We start from the raw sequence: 15735 nt of genomic DNA on the forward strand, positions 1-15735 counted from the left end.
TGGCTCGGTCTTCCCGACCGGCACCCTCATTCAGGAATCCTCACCCCTGAAAGACAGAGTGCTCGACGGTCACGCCCCGGACAGTACGATCTCTCCAATATATAAGAAACTGATAAATGACCGGACAGACCTTCTTCTACAGTTGCATGAAGCCTGGACCAGCGATGGACTGGAACTGGATGATGAGGATTGGCAGGCAGCGATATCCTCTCCGAAGGAAGTGGCAATCCCGGCCGGTCTGCGACTGGTGCAATTGAAAATCCTGCACCACGTGTATGTGACAGGCCCTCGATTGTTACGTATGGGATACTCTGTGGATGGACTGTGTAAGCGTGGATGTGGAATGATGGGTACCTTCCTCCATATTCTGTGGGAATGTCTTGAGGTAGTATCCTTTTGGAATTGTGTGCATGACGTCATGAGAGAAGTAACGGGTGTTTCGATCTTGCCTGAGGCCCGTAGGTGTCTTTTGAATGTGTGGGAGCCCAACGATTACAACGTGGCTCAGACACAATGGGCCACTTTAGGGAATATGGTCGCCAAGCGTGACATTGCACAACTGTGGGGATCATCGAGGGCACCTAGTCTGTCAGCCTGGTCAAGAAACATGGACTGGTGCATGTTTCGAGAAAAAACGGTCTATGTTGCCCGGGGTAGACCTAAGAAGTGGGGGAGGATATGGAACCAGTGGAACCAGTATCGCGGAGAGATCTGTACTCCCCCCTTTGGGAATCCACCGGAGGTGTTGCAATCCCCTTAGCCTGATGTTCCTTCTGGTCTTGCTTTTCGTTAATGCATTGATTGCTTGCTCTTTTCCCCCCCTTCCCCCCCTTTTTTTTCCTTATAGCTCTAAGCTTCAATTGCTGCCGCATAAGTTCCTTTTAGATGCGGTTCTCCCCCTCCCAGAGGAACACTTGTGTGTAATCTTTCTGTTCTGCCTCGACAGTTAATTATTCTTTTCTTTTCTTTTTGGTTTGTTTGTTTCTCTAAAAAACATAAAAAGGAAAAGACCTTATTTCTCCTGTGACTAGAACTACTTTGCTGTGACATGTTTGCTCAATCGCCGCCGGACCCCCGGGTTGTCGGCTGAAGCGCTGTGTAACTGACTTATCCTATACACTTGTTGATAATGGTGACAGCCGACTCGGGCGGTTATATGCTTGTTACTGTATAATCATAACTGTCAATAAAGGTTTTTTAAAAATAAAAAATAAAATAATTGGCCCACTTGGGTAAGATTGAGAGATAAATAGTCTCTTAAGAGGGAGTTGAAATTTCCACCACAAAGTAGAAAAGCAGGCTCTCCAAAATGGCCAAGCGTATTTTCTTGCTCCAGGCTAAAATAGTAAATTGGTGGGGCAAGCGCTACCTTGTATTGAATACATTGCCAGAATAATTATTGCGGGTACAACTGTGATAAGTGTATTATATACTGTGATGCTTGCGATATAACTTTATTGAGCAAACTTGAGCGGAACGTATTTAAGAACTACGAGTCTGTTTACCATTGCTTTGTTTCTGTAGTTCAACACGTGACTTGTGTAAAGTAACAGTGATAGTTTAAAATTGCGATTTTCTGGTTTTGTAAATTCGTGAACAAGGCTGCAAGGACAGCCGAAACGCGTCCGAACAAAGCCGAAATAAATTGAATTTTGAAGCTAAAAAAAAAAAATAGTTGTTTTTGTCAAACATTAAAGTTATGCTAGAAAAGGCACGAGTTATCTGGAAAATGTATGCTATGAGGCCGACTCCCCCCTCCCCACTACAAAAAGTATCACATTGATATTTTGTTTTTAAAAACACAACCGTTTGTCTGGCCTTTGAGACAGGTTTATATTATTCGTTTTCAAAAAAAATTATATACAATGCACATATAGACGGACTCGTGGTCATAGAGCTTCATCCATTAGTCAGTGTCATACACGTTATGCTCCCATCCACCACAGCATGTAGCATGGGGCAATCAGCCAGCCCATGTTAGCTATTAGCTCTTTCAGTTTGAATGACTAAACAAATCCTATGCACAATATTCACATCCACCCAAAGGTAGTTCCTTTCTTGCAGATTTATACTGACTTTAAATTGAAGCTATTTATTTTGCCTACACTTTACACGTGTAGTTAGATGGTGATTTATTTGCTGTCTTTTTTTAAGTTTCCATTATAAAGTGGCTAGGTGGCACTGTAACAGTGTAACAGCGTGCAATTTGAGTGCATGGGTAGGTAGTGATATATTCTTGCCTCCTTCACAAATAATAATAATAATAAAATAAATACATAGAGAAAATAAAAGGTTTGAATCACTTGTAAGCATTCACATTCATTTTGATTATTAGTGTAAAATTATGGCACTTACCTTTAAGTGACCACATATTTTTTCAATGTATCTTGGTGGCGTGCTTGCAATTTAAAAAAAATTGAACTATCACACCAGCCAACCAAGGCCAGACTTATTGGCTTTGTAAATGCTTGTTGGACTTGCACTTGAGCATTTAGTTAACAGGCATAACTTGAGCTGGTGCTAGAAGCTCTTAATGTGGAGCAGACCACTCTGCTGCTAGGGCACACGTTATCTGCCAAGTTGTCAGTAAGTATCATATTCTTGAAAAACCCGTTATTTTAGGTTTGGATGCTGCACCAAGTGATTAACGGTGATTTAAGGTGCGGTATCAACCATGTGAGATGTTACCTTGCCATTCTAAGTCCAGTTGTGAGAGCGGGGGGTCAATAAGCAAGAATTGTTCCCCATTCAGAGTTGTAAAACTATTTTTCCTGGCACACATTTGCAGAATTATACCTCGCGGAATGTGTGTGTTGAAATATTTTAGTGAGTGGTAACCTCGCATATGTTCTGATCTCGATTCAGGGGCGGCCTCCTGTTTGAGGAGAATGAGCGCCAAAGAACTGAAGATCTCTTCTTAACAATGTCCTAATGAGATCTCTGGTGTCATTCACACACACCTGGCAATAAGGATTAATTGTTATTAAGTTCGTATGTGGGAACGTACCTATCAATGGTGCAGCAGGTGAAGTGCCACTGGGCACAGGGTAGTGAACTGATTGCTGTTCTCAATTATTACTGATACTCGCCCCTTGACAACATTGATGCACTACTGTTGAGTGCAACATGTATGCACTACTGTTGAGTGCAACATTGATGCACTACTATTGAGTGCAACATTGATGCACAGCTGTTGAGTGCAACATTGATACACTACTATTGAGTGCAACATTGATGCACTACTGTTGGGTGCAACATTGATGCACTACTGTTGAGTGCAACATTGATGCACTACTGTTGAGTGCAACATCGATGCACTACTGTTGAGTGCAACATTGATGCACCGCTGTTGAGTGCAACATTGGTGCACTACTGTTGAGTGCAACATTGATGCACCGCTGTTGAGTGCAACATGGGTGCACTACTGTTGAGTGCAACATTGATGCACCGCTGTTGAGTGCAACATTGGTGCACTACTGTTGAGTGCAACATTGATGCACCGCTGTTGAGCGCAACATTGGTGCACTACTGTTGAGTGCAACATTGATGCACTACTATTGAGTGCAACATTGATGCACCGCTGTTGAGTGCAACATTGGTGCACTACTGTTGAGTGCAACATTGATGCACTACTCTTGAGTGCTACACTGATGCACTACTGTTGAGTGCAACATTTATGCACTACTCTTGAGTGCTACACTGATGCACTACTGTTGAGTGCAACATTTATGCACTACTGTTGGGTGCAACATTGATGCACTACTGTTGAGTTCAACATTGATGCTCTACTGTTATGAAAGGGGTTCGTTAAAGCACTGGATGAACTCGTTGAAAAGCTATTTACTAAGAATTTACATTATACTCCCAAATGCTTAGAGCTTGTTCTAATCAAATGTTGTATGCCTCACTTTAATGCACTGTTCTCTCATCTACCTTTAATCAGCAGTCATCTGGCATTTTATATTTCCTCCTTGTAGCCAAAATAAACATTTTAACCCGACTACTTCTATTTAAGCACATTTCATTGTATGTATCCTAATCTTAGCCATCCGAAAAGGTGCAATTATCTGTGAATATTGTTGATTCGGCAAGCACATAGCAAATGTAACAGAATAAAAATGTATGCCGAATGCAAACTGGCACAGAATTGCGTACCATGACCTTTAAAAAAGGTACTAGGTTGTGTACGGAATGTGATAGCTGGATGCAACGATGATATTTTAAATATATAATTATCACAAAAAGTTAAAGTAGTGTGCTTGCTGCTGTGTCTTCTTCATTCCATTCAGGCTATACAGTTCAGATTGGTTTTCCATCTTCAGTTCTCTGGAAAAACAGAAAATTATATAATCAACATGATTGGTGAGTATCACATTTTCTTTTATGTCACTTGCGTCTCTTTGCATTCAAATGTTCTTTATCATACACAAAATAAAGGCAACAAATGAAGCACTCTCCAGCTGCAGTATTAATCATTGCTCACTAAAAGCAGGTAAGCACTTTTCTCGGTGTAGGGGGCATGGAAATACAGGGAAATGAATGGTTGTTTCCTGATGGTTCACGCGCCACAGGTTTTTGGGCCCTCGATGGTGACATACGTATCACAGCATTGGAATTTATAGGGTGCGATAATTACCACCCTGTTAAACAATTTCAGGGAATAACATGCGGATTGTAACATGCAGATTGTATGTAGTGTGGGAATCTGAAACCAATACAGACAATGGATTCTCAGTGATAGGTAGGACTAAGTGATCAACAGTAGCCATTCAGGCAACACTTGATTCCAAGAATAAGGTATTTTTATGACAAAGGCAGTAGGTAGTTAGACACTAGGAGATGACAACTGTGTTGAGAAGGATGCACAGCGACATGAAAGTGAGATCTAGAAGCCTGTCTTCATCTGCCTGACCATTCAGATGAAGAGGACGTATGGCCGACCTCTATTCATGCATCCCTATGTCCTCATATCATGAGACAACATCGCGGTCAGGAGCAGCCAACTTGGAGAGGTGATCTCAGGACAGCTGGCCCACTTAGGAAATGGGTATTAGGTGTCTCGATGTTCCTCAATAGGTGCTTGCTTCGGGTGCTCCAGTAGTCTGGAGTTGACTGTTCTTCTTTGTGTTTGCCATTGGGGATCCGGTATCCCAGGAGTTGGTATGATGCGGCTCCTGCAGGTCCTGGTGCCTCCAAACTTGGTGAAGAGACAGATCAGATCTGACCCTCTGGGGCTGTTCTACCATTTCCTGCTTCAGTGCTGCTTCTAGGTTGTCGGGGAGCAGCACATCATCAAACCAGACTTCACAGGATCGGTGCATGTGGTGCGCAGGGGAGTGATACCTTCACACCACTGGAGCTACTTTGGGATTTCCTGAAGGCTGGAGGTGCTCTGTGATTCTTAGAGTCCTTTCAGGTTTCAGGAAGACACAGCAGTAGTGATTGTCAAATCCTCGGAGCAGCAGACAGGGTTTGGCACCTTTTTCCTCTGCAGCAGGGCTTCAGTTCGTGTGCAGCAGGTCTTCTTTGTCCTGGTCTTATCTTGTACATCAAATCTGGTGTTCAGGTCTCAGGGTACCGCCTCAAAACTGAATTTAGGGGCATTACAAGGGGAGACAGGTAGTAGACAATGGACTCCTTACCTTTAGGGTGTCTACACTCTTTAGTGACCACTTCCTGTGGGAAGAGCCACTACCCTAGTCTTGATAGGTGATTTTTTCACTCTTTCAACATAGTGGAATTTCATGCAAGAGGTTCTCCTAGCCTGCCATGCCATAAATGTGGTGTAAGCTAAGTAGGGACCCTCCTCCTAATCGAATTAATTTTCCCACCTTTCCTCCCTCCAAAAGTGGAGCAGGAAAGGGGACTTGGCTTCCCCTACTATATGGAGGCTCTTGGGTTGGATTTCAAAGGCGGCATCGCCTTTGAAGCTTCCCACCCAGGAAGGCCATTCTTTCCTGGAGGAGATGTGAAGCACATTTGCCCAGAGCAGGCTTTGTCTCTGTCTTCTGAGAGCCCTGGCTCTCACCCCTGGAGGTCAGAAACATGTATGGTAGTGGCAGGGTGGCAAAAAGAAGTCAGGAACTACACCAGTGCTTGGTAGGTTTTCAGGGGGCCCTCTAAAAGGTTCTCCTCTGTGAATTTATTAATAAATCTATCACCAGCATGAGTGATGATCTATTAAGACTAGATGTTTGGCACCCAATACCTGGGAAATCAGTGAAGCCATCATGGAGCTTGGAAACTCGTGTTGACAAGTATCCAGCCCATGCACTCCTTATTGATTCCCTGTTCACTTACAACATCACAGAACAGACTAAGCATTGTAGGGGCATATCTGCTCATGCTGATATGCCCTTCCATAGTTTACACTGCATACTGCCTTAGGGCAAAAGGCCTGCAGTATGTGTGACTTACCTGTACCTTATGCAGTGTATGGGACACATGGCAAACAGGGCTGTGTGCCATGCCATCTCTTAGGATTTCTCTGCACTAAGACACGCAGCCTGCAGTGGCAGAGTGCATAGCCTTGCTGAGGGGTCACTGGGGTGGCACAACCAGTGCTGCAGCCACAGAGGACCCTCTTCAGTGGCCATGCCCTAGGTACCACTAGTGCCATTTACTAGGGATGTACATGGGTAGTTGAAAGTGTCTCAATTGTGGTAAATTTTTAGGGAAAGACAACTGGTACTGGGGACCTGGTTAGCAGGGACCCAGTATACCTCATTCAAAGTTGCAACAAAAGTCAGCCAAAAAGTGTGTGGGTAATGCAACAGGAACCCACTTTCCTGCAAATGGGGAAAACATGCTTTGGGACCCCACCTTTTTTTCAGATTCCTGTTTCCCCTATCACCCCGAAATTGTCCAGACAGCAGCTTAAGTGAGCTTCACATTTTTGTTTTGTTCTGTTACGATTCGTTAAATGGCAGCAAAGATAAAGGCAACTCAAAAACTACTTTCCCAATGGAAACATGGTCCTAACTATAACTTCCTCCTGCCGATCGGCAGTAGGTATGTATATATATATATATATTCACTTAAAAAACCATAGGTTTCAGGCCTTATATAGTTAGGAATTAGCATTTAAAAAACCATTGAAATTGCTCCTATATAGTTAGTTGTACAAACTATATTCAGCGCACCCACAATCCACTGCTGATGATGTCACATATTACATCATTCATGACATGGTCAGTGACATTACTGATGACATCACTGATGACATCTCAAATGACATCACTGATGACATCTCATTTGACATCACTGATTACATCACTGAGGACATCACTGATTACATCATCCAGAGACTGTGTGTTTCTGTAAAGTTTAAATATGTTTTACATATTGAAGAATGAGTGGATGTATAAGTGTCCGGATGAAGGATTTAGTAGGTGCATGACTGACTGTATGAGTGAGTGATTAAATGTGTCTTACTAACAGCATGGGCTAGTGACTAAACTGTCTGAATGTGTGCATCAGTATGTCTGTTGTTGTGTAAGCTGCTGCATGTGTTGATCAGTAGCTATATGAGTGGCTATATGGGTTATTGATTGGTTGCCCAAGTATTTGAATGGGAGACTGAGTGTGTGTGTGGGTGGCTGGGAGGTGTGTGACTATGTGCATAGATGTGTGAGCAGTTGATTCACTAGGTGTATGAGTTCAAGAGTGCAAGTGAAAACAGCTATATGGGCGGTTGACTGTGTGCATGGGTGTATTGGTGAGTGAATGGATATCTCAGTGCTACATGTCCAAGTAAGTACATATGTAAAGCACAGTGCATGTGAGAGTTGGCATATATAAATGACTATGCATGAGAGCCAGTGAATGTGCGAGTGGCTGTATGGATCATTGTGTACTTGTATCAGTGATTGTATAAGAGAGTAAGTATGTGTTAGTATATGTTTGAAAAAGTAAGGTGTTGTGTGTATAACTGTATAGTTGAGGAAATGGAAGTGTGATTGATTCTTTGCATGACTGACTAGGTGTGTGAGTAACTCCATGGATGAGTGGCAGTGTGTGAGTGTCTGTATAGGTGTATGAGTGCATATGATGGTGTTGTATTGATGAATGACTGTATGTATGAGTGATTCTATGGGTGAAAGAGTGAATGTGTGTGTAGCCCTAGGAATCAGTGAGTGTGTATGTAGTAACTGGTATTGGTGTGTCAATGGTTTCAAGAATGGTAGTCTGTATTTAACACTGGGTGTATCAAAGGTTATATTAGAGTGTGAGGAGGTGCATCGTATTATCACATGAATGATATCATCAGTGATGTGATCAGTGATGTCAAATGAGATGTCATCAGTGATGTCATCAGTGATGTCATTTGAGATGTCATCAGTGATGTCATCAGTGATGTCACTGACCATGTCATGAATGATGTAATATGTGACATCATCAGCAGTGGATTGCGAGTGCGCGAAATATAGTTAGTACAACTAACTATATAGGAGCAATTTCAATGGTTTTTTAAATGCTAATTCCTAACTATATAAGGCCTGAAACCTATGGTTTTTTAAGTGAATTTGCAAGCTTTTTTAAATGCTAATTCCTAACTATATAAGGCCTGAAACCTATGGTTTTTTCAGTGAATTTGCAAGGTTTTTTAAATGCTAATTCCTAACTATATCAGGCATGAAACCTTTATTTTTTTCAATAAATTTCAAAGGTTTTGTAAATGCTAATTCTATTAGTGGATAACGTTTATATATGTGATTATCCTTCTGGGACCACCTGAGCAGCCATCTTGTTTCTCAGGAGAAGTGAGGCACAAGAGAGCACAAAACCAGAGTGGAAAACGCAAAAAGGGGGCAGGGTAGAGACCCCCTGACCCCCTAGCCCTTCTCAGGGGGTCCCAGAAGGACCACCAAGTGAGATTTTTTAAATCACGGGGGACGCGCATGGTACGCGTACCATACGCGTAAGGTGTGCGTACCCCTCGATTTTTTCAATTTTTTTTATTTTTTATTTTTTTGCCCTTGAGGGTCCTTCTGGGACCCCCTGAGAAGGGCTGGAGGGTTGGGGGGTCTCTACCCTGCCCCCTTTTTGTGTTTTCCACTCTTATTTTGGGCTCTCTTGTGCCTCAGTTCTCCTGAAAAACAAGATGGTGGCCAACACTTCCTGGTTTGGACAGTTTGGAATGTTGACAGTCGACTGCCAGCCAATCTGAAACTTGCTCGCGCACGTAAAGGTACGCGCACGTACGCATACGGTACGTGTACCGTACGCGTACGGTGCGCGTACGGTGAGCGCATATAGATACATAATTTGCTCAGATTCAATTTTCTCAACAACTACTGGAGGGATTTTCACCAACTATAGAAAAGGCACTACTGCATACCTGTCCCTACCATTTTGCCAAGTTTGGTGTAATTCCGTTCAGCCGTTTGGGCTGTAGCCGTGTCTAAAGGTCCCATAGAAAATGCCATTTGAAAAATTTCAAATTCAATTTTGCTCAAGAACTACTCGAGGGATTTTAACCAAACATAGCAAAGGCACATGTGCATACCAGGCCCTACCATTTTGCCAGGTTTGGTGTAATTCCATTTAGCCGTTCGGGCTGTAGCCGTGTCTAAAGGTCCATATGGAAATTAACATGGGGAAAACAAGTTTTGGGACCCCCTTTCGGCCCCCGCTTGACGAATCCCCCCGAAACTTTCAGGGAAGGAGCGGAGCGGAGCTGGACAAAATTCTGGAAAATTACACGCAGATTCTTCAATCGGCGCCAAAGTTATTCCCAATAGAATGTTGAGCACATATAGATATATAATTTGCTCAAATTCAATTTTCTCAACAACTACTGGAGGGATTTTCACCAAATAAAGAAAAGGCACTACTGCATACCTGTCCCTACCATTTTGCCAAGGTTGGTGTAATTCCGTTCAGCCGTTCGGGCTGTAGCAGTGTCTAAAGGTTCCATAGAAAATTCCATTTGAAAAATTTCAAATTCAATTTTCTCAAGAACTACTGGAGGGATTTTTACCAAACATAGCAAAGGCACATCTGCATACCAGGCCCTACCATTTTGCCAAGTTTGGTGTAATTCCATTCAGCCATCCGGGCTGTAGCCATGTCTAAAGGTCCCTATGGAAATTAACATGGGGAAAACTCGTTTTGGGACCCCCCTTTTTTCTCGGCCCCCGCTTGACGAATCCCCCCGAAACTTTCAGGGAAGGAGCGGGACGTAGATGAGCAAATTTAAGAAAAATTACACGCAGATTCCTCAATCGGCACCAAAATTATTCCCAGTAGAATGTTGGGGATTTCCTATGGTAACTAGGTCCTAACTCTATATACCTACTGGCGATATATATATCTTAGACTCTCCTCACTTCGTCCTTCACGATGGAAGTCACGTGACAGCAAACAGGTAGGATTTAACAAAAGGTATTTACTTACACACCATGTGCAAAATAACGTGCATTGATTAGGACGGCCTACGCGTTTCGGCTACTGCTAGCCTTCCACTGAACCATAGAGTCCCTGGAGTCTAGACCATTTTTAAAGTGCTAAGTGCAGTACAACAACCCCTTTTCCATTTCCATTGTATGTCTAGACTGTCAACCTTGCTTGCAGGTAATGGCATAATGGTACTCGCCATTTTCTAGGTGTTTTGTATTTCATTATGTTTATAGAAAATACATATTACATTCACAGTGAAGTACTCGTTGTAAATAATTTGGAGTGTATATAATCTACACCTATATATTTACAAACTATATACATATTCCGACAGATGGGAGAGGGTGTTTTCCCAACTAAATGTTGTTCTATTACAGTGAAGTACTCGAAATTCATGACCCTCCGCGGTATTAGTCCCGCTTATTCTCACCCATTCAATTTGATGCCATATACAAGTACAATTGCACTTGCTCTATATATTTTTTACATTTTTTACATTTTTTAAAGTGACTCTAATGTCCACAGGACTTTCCTTCTTGTATTGTCATTGCATTTGGCCATGGTAAGGTTCTACACTTCAAAGTAAGTATCTACAATTCAATATTCCCATGGACTTTGCATCTTCAATCTGTAAAGTACATCTATATAAAATGTAGGTCCTGGGTCAAGTGGACTCTGTGTTGTAGTCCATCATTATGGCATCATCATTCGTGTGTTATGTTTCTCGATTTATTCTCGGAGTTGTATATAGTTTAAAAAGGATTATCCTCTCTCATGGCATTTACTTCTCAAGATTCTCATGCTATTTACATTTATTTACATTGATTGATTTCAGAAGGGTTTGTAGATAAACAGTTAATTTTGTGGTCAAATGGAAGCTTTACAAATGTACAAACAGTTCGGCATCAAGATTGTGTCCAAAGGGATACTCTGTGCCCATTGCCAGGATCATTCTCGATTCAAGTTTGCGTAGATGTAGTGTTTGATCGCCCCTCTCTCAGATGGTTTACTTAATTTTATTCCAGCATACTTTAACAAATTGGGGTTCGAATGACGGTATTTCGCAAAGTGTATGGCCATAGGATAGCTTGTGTCCTCATTCTTGATCGCTCTTAGATGTTGGAGGATCCTTAGTTTTAGTTTATTGATTGTGCTTCCTATATAGAATTTTCTGCATGGGCACATGAGTCTGTATACCACACATTTAGATTCACATGTTATGTGGTCCCTTATTTTCTCAGTCCGTCCACATTGTAGTTTGTAATCTGTAATATTTGTGCCATGCTCACAGGCCTTGCATTTGGAACATTTCCAGAACCCTGGAGTTGTCAGCCATGATGATTTCTTAGGGGGTTTCAGCTCTAGGTGACTTTGAGTTAGAATGTCACGTAGTGATGAAGTTTTTCTATAGGTGATACTAGGATAGGAGGTCAGGTTTTCTTTGAGAGTATCGTCAAGAAGTAAGATTTTCCAATTTCTTCTTAATGCCTTTTTAAGTTCATCACTCTGGCTGTTGTAATCGACAATCAAGCGTGCCACGTTCTTCTTGTTATCTGATTCATGCCTCGTTCCATCACTCTTGCTATTTTCCGGCAAAAGGAGGTCTGATCTTCTTTCCAAATTCATCCTTTTCCGTGCAGTCGCGATCACTTCTTCGGGATAACCTCGTTCCTGGAATCGCTTGCTCATCCTATCAATTTCCTTTTCTAGATCATCCAGTTCTGAGCAATTCCTTTTGGCTCGCAACATTTGCCCATACGGAATGCTCCATTTCAGTTTTACTGGATTCCCACTATTCGCATGAAGCATGCTGTTACAAGATGTAGGTTTTCTGTGAATTTTAGTGCACAGGGTTCCTCTTTTCACGAAAACTTCTACGTCTAGGAAGATTAAGTTAATTGCACTGATTGATGAACTGAAGTGGAGGTTGAGATCATTTTTCTCCAACAAGTCAATGAATATTTGGAGATCGTCGCTATTTCCATCCCAGATGATGAATAGATCGTCTATAAAACGAAACCAGAGTTTAATTCTTGATTTGTGCTTTTTTTCTTATTCAATCACTCCAGTCTCCCACATGGGCATCAGGAGGTTCGCATATGTGGGCGCAAATGATGTCCCCATTGCGGTACCTTGTTTCTGCAGGTACAGGTTCCCTAGAAACAAGAATGCATTGTGTGTTAAACAATAAGTGAGCATTTCTATCAACATTGCTGAATGTTCCAAATAACTGATGGATCTTACTTCCAAAGCTCTTTTAATGGCCTTAATACCATCCTCATGGCGTATTAACGTATTGAGCGATGTTACATCTATAGTTGCCATTAAATAATTTGCTTTCAATTTGATTCCTGCGATTTTGTTAAGGAAATCCATTGTGTCCCTTAGGAATGAAGGTAGTATGGTTACATAGTTCATTAGGAATATGTCGATAAATCTAGATGTTGTTTCAAGTAATGATCCTACTGAGCTCACAATTGGTCTGCCCGGAGGTTTCACAAGGGCTTTGGGTAGAAAGTAGATTGTGGTTGTGATGGGATTGTCCGTCTTTAAATAGGAATATTCGTCGAAGTCAATCAGACCTTTATCCTTCCATGCCAACAATAAAGAGTGATACTCCTCCTTCCATTTTTCCAATGGGTTACTCTTTAGTGGCTCGTAGTGATCTCGATTTTCTAGCTGTCTGTTTGCTTCAGCAATATAATCAGTTAAATTTTGCACGACAATGTTTCCACCCTTATCAGATGACTTTATTATAATTGTGGAATAATTTCTTAACTCTGATATTGCTTGATATTCCTGAGGCGATAGATTGTTCTTATTGCCTGTATCCTGTTTTCGGTTGAACGGTTTTCCTGAGATTTTTGCTATTTCCTCTATCATTACCTCATGAAAAAGATCGACTTTATTCCCAGGCGGGAATTTTGGGCAGAATCTAGATTGTCTTTTCAGACCACTTTCTCCGCCCATGTTCATGGGTGTGCCTAATTCTTTACAAAATTCAATGTCAGTTTGAAATGAGCTTGTGGTCTCTTGTTGACTTAATGATGGTGTTTCTTTAATTGATGCCAGTGTTATTATCGCTGGTAAGTCCTTTTGAGCTGTGGGAGATACTTCCTCAATGCGTGTTATGTTAACAGGTTTTTTGGTCTTTTTCTCAGCGAAATATTTTCTGAGTTTTACTTTACGACAGAATTTGTACATATCAATTCTTATGTTGAGTACATCAATGTCAGATTGATTACAAGATTATCAGATGTTATCAATTTCTTTGTCGCTATCTTTGCTTTCCTTTGCCTCTCTTTTGCTTTGTTGCGTCTTCCGCCCCTTCTGATTGTGCTTTTGTTGGCGGTTTTGTCAGAGGTTTTGACTGCCCTCTTCCCCATATATTTGCTCTTCCTCTTCCTCTCTGTCGCGTGACCATTTGGGCCAACTGCATCTCCCCGCGAAAATCCAATGGCATGTTGGTTGTCTCCTCATCATTAGAACTAATCTCTGAACTGTCCACAGCATCCTTATCTACTGTTCCTGCACTTTTATCCATTACTACATGGCTTCTTAGGGTGTCGTATTTACGAGCAAATGTATAAATTCGCCCATTCGCATAATCCAGTCTGTCTCTAGTAAATTTATATATATTCATACACAATGATGCAGGATTGGGCGGATTGCAACTTGGAGTCTTCCAGAAAATTGATTTTAATATTGATCAAGTATGCAGATATTGACAGAACTAGTTGGCTAGAACAGATCAACAAATTGAATGAAGAAATTGAAAACCTTGGCTCAAGTGAATAGATATCGAAAATGTGCAAAGAAATGCACATACACTTGAAAAAGAAGAAGATAAAATCAAAGAGCGCAAAGCATTTACATTTCAGGGCGACAAGAATGACTACAAACTGGGTCAGATATTTACCTTCTTTAAAGATATGATGCTATCAAGAACATCAAAGATGATAAAAAAAGAGACAAACAAATACCAAGTACATCAAGAACAGAAGAAATAACAGTACAAACATCTAATGCTGACCTAAGCTGTGTACCGGACAGTGGCTCTGATTCTGAGATGAGAGATACAAGAGGCGCCAATCTCCAAAACAAAAAGCCCCCAAAGTAGGAATTGCATTTTTTAGTAATGGACCGCAGGGCAACACTATGCCCACAAAACCCGCAATCCAATGCAATGGAAGCTGAACCCATAAATTGAGGCAGAGGAGGAAGGCCTGGAGGCAATATCTCAAGACCCAGAAGACGGGCAACGGGCAGGTGGAATCAACAGTCAATCGTCTATCACTGACAATAAAACCATCATCAATCTAGCAAATGTAAATATGACAAAGGCGGAAGAGCAAATTCTTAAGTAGGGACTGTTGCATTGCCCGGAAAGTAATTTTAACTATCTCAAAACTATGATGGACGTGTATCATTGCATTAGAAAATTAAAAACTCAAAAAATGATGAACCAAAGACCCTATAACACTGTGGGGGATTCACAAGATCTGAGCCAGCAGCAACATATGCTATCCGATGCAACAGATAAAGACGGTTCTTTATTATTAGATCTGGAAGATCTATGGCAAGAGGGTCAGGTTAATGAGGAGTCACTAACCACCACACCTAGAGTTGAAAAAACTGACGTAGAACCTATTTAACCTACACCTTTCTGTGGCAAGTCCACTTTCAATTCAGTAATTGGAAGAGACTCAATTCAGCGAACAAACAGTGGCCTACCTGAAAAAACTACATCAGAAGGTTGGAAACTCAAAAAAGCAAACTAAACCAACATACTATGAACTATTATAAACTTATTAATCAATTGGAAAACGACAATTCAATTGTCATTTGAAATGCTGACAAAGGCGGCAATAGAATCATCTGGAATAAAAGAGAATATATCAAAGAAGAAGTTTCACAACTAAGTGACCAAACGTGCTATGCAAAAAGTAACGGGGAGGAACTTAAGCAAACATACAAAGTTATAAGATCAAACTAAATACTTGGAAAACTAAAAAAGTAATAACCAAAGATGAATTTTATTTCTTAAAATATGATCATCCAGTAACCCCTTCAATTTACTTTATCCCAAAGATACACAAGAATGCTTAATACCTACCAGGAAGCCCAATTATTTCGGCCCGGAATGGATTTCTATAACACACGTCCCAGTATGTGGACTATTTTTTACAAGGGTTCGTCCAGGCATTACCATCATATGTGCGGGATACAAATGATTTTCTAAACAGATTAAACAGCTGTACATGGCAAGATAACTATCTTCTATTGACATGATGTAACCTCGCTTTATACTAGTATACAACATTGCGATGGACT

General features: G+C 41.3%; 1 protein-coding gene across 2 annotated transcripts in view; it reads right to left on the reverse strand.

The window, feature by feature from the left end:
* Positions 1-956: 956 nt before the first annotated feature.
* Positions 957-15735, reverse strand: part of LOC147727331 (uncharacterized) — a 1245320-nt gene continuing 1230541 nt past the window's right edge. For both annotated transcript variants that reach the window (XM_086961416.1, XM_086961415.1), the window contains one exon: positions 957-4326. In XM_086961416.1, coding sequence (XP_086817542.1) covers positions 4300-4326 — 27 coding nt within the window. In that variant the 3' untranslated portion in view covers positions 957-4299. The remainder of the gene's footprint in view (positions 4327-15735) is intronic.

The sequence above is a fragment of the Lissotriton vulgaris genome, chromosome 3_1, assembly GCF_964263255.1.
Source record: "Lissotriton vulgaris chromosome 3_1, aLisVul1.2, whole genome shotgun sequence".
Taxonomy (NCBI): Eukaryota; Metazoa; Chordata; class Amphibia; order Caudata; family Salamandridae; genus Lissotriton; species Lissotriton vulgaris.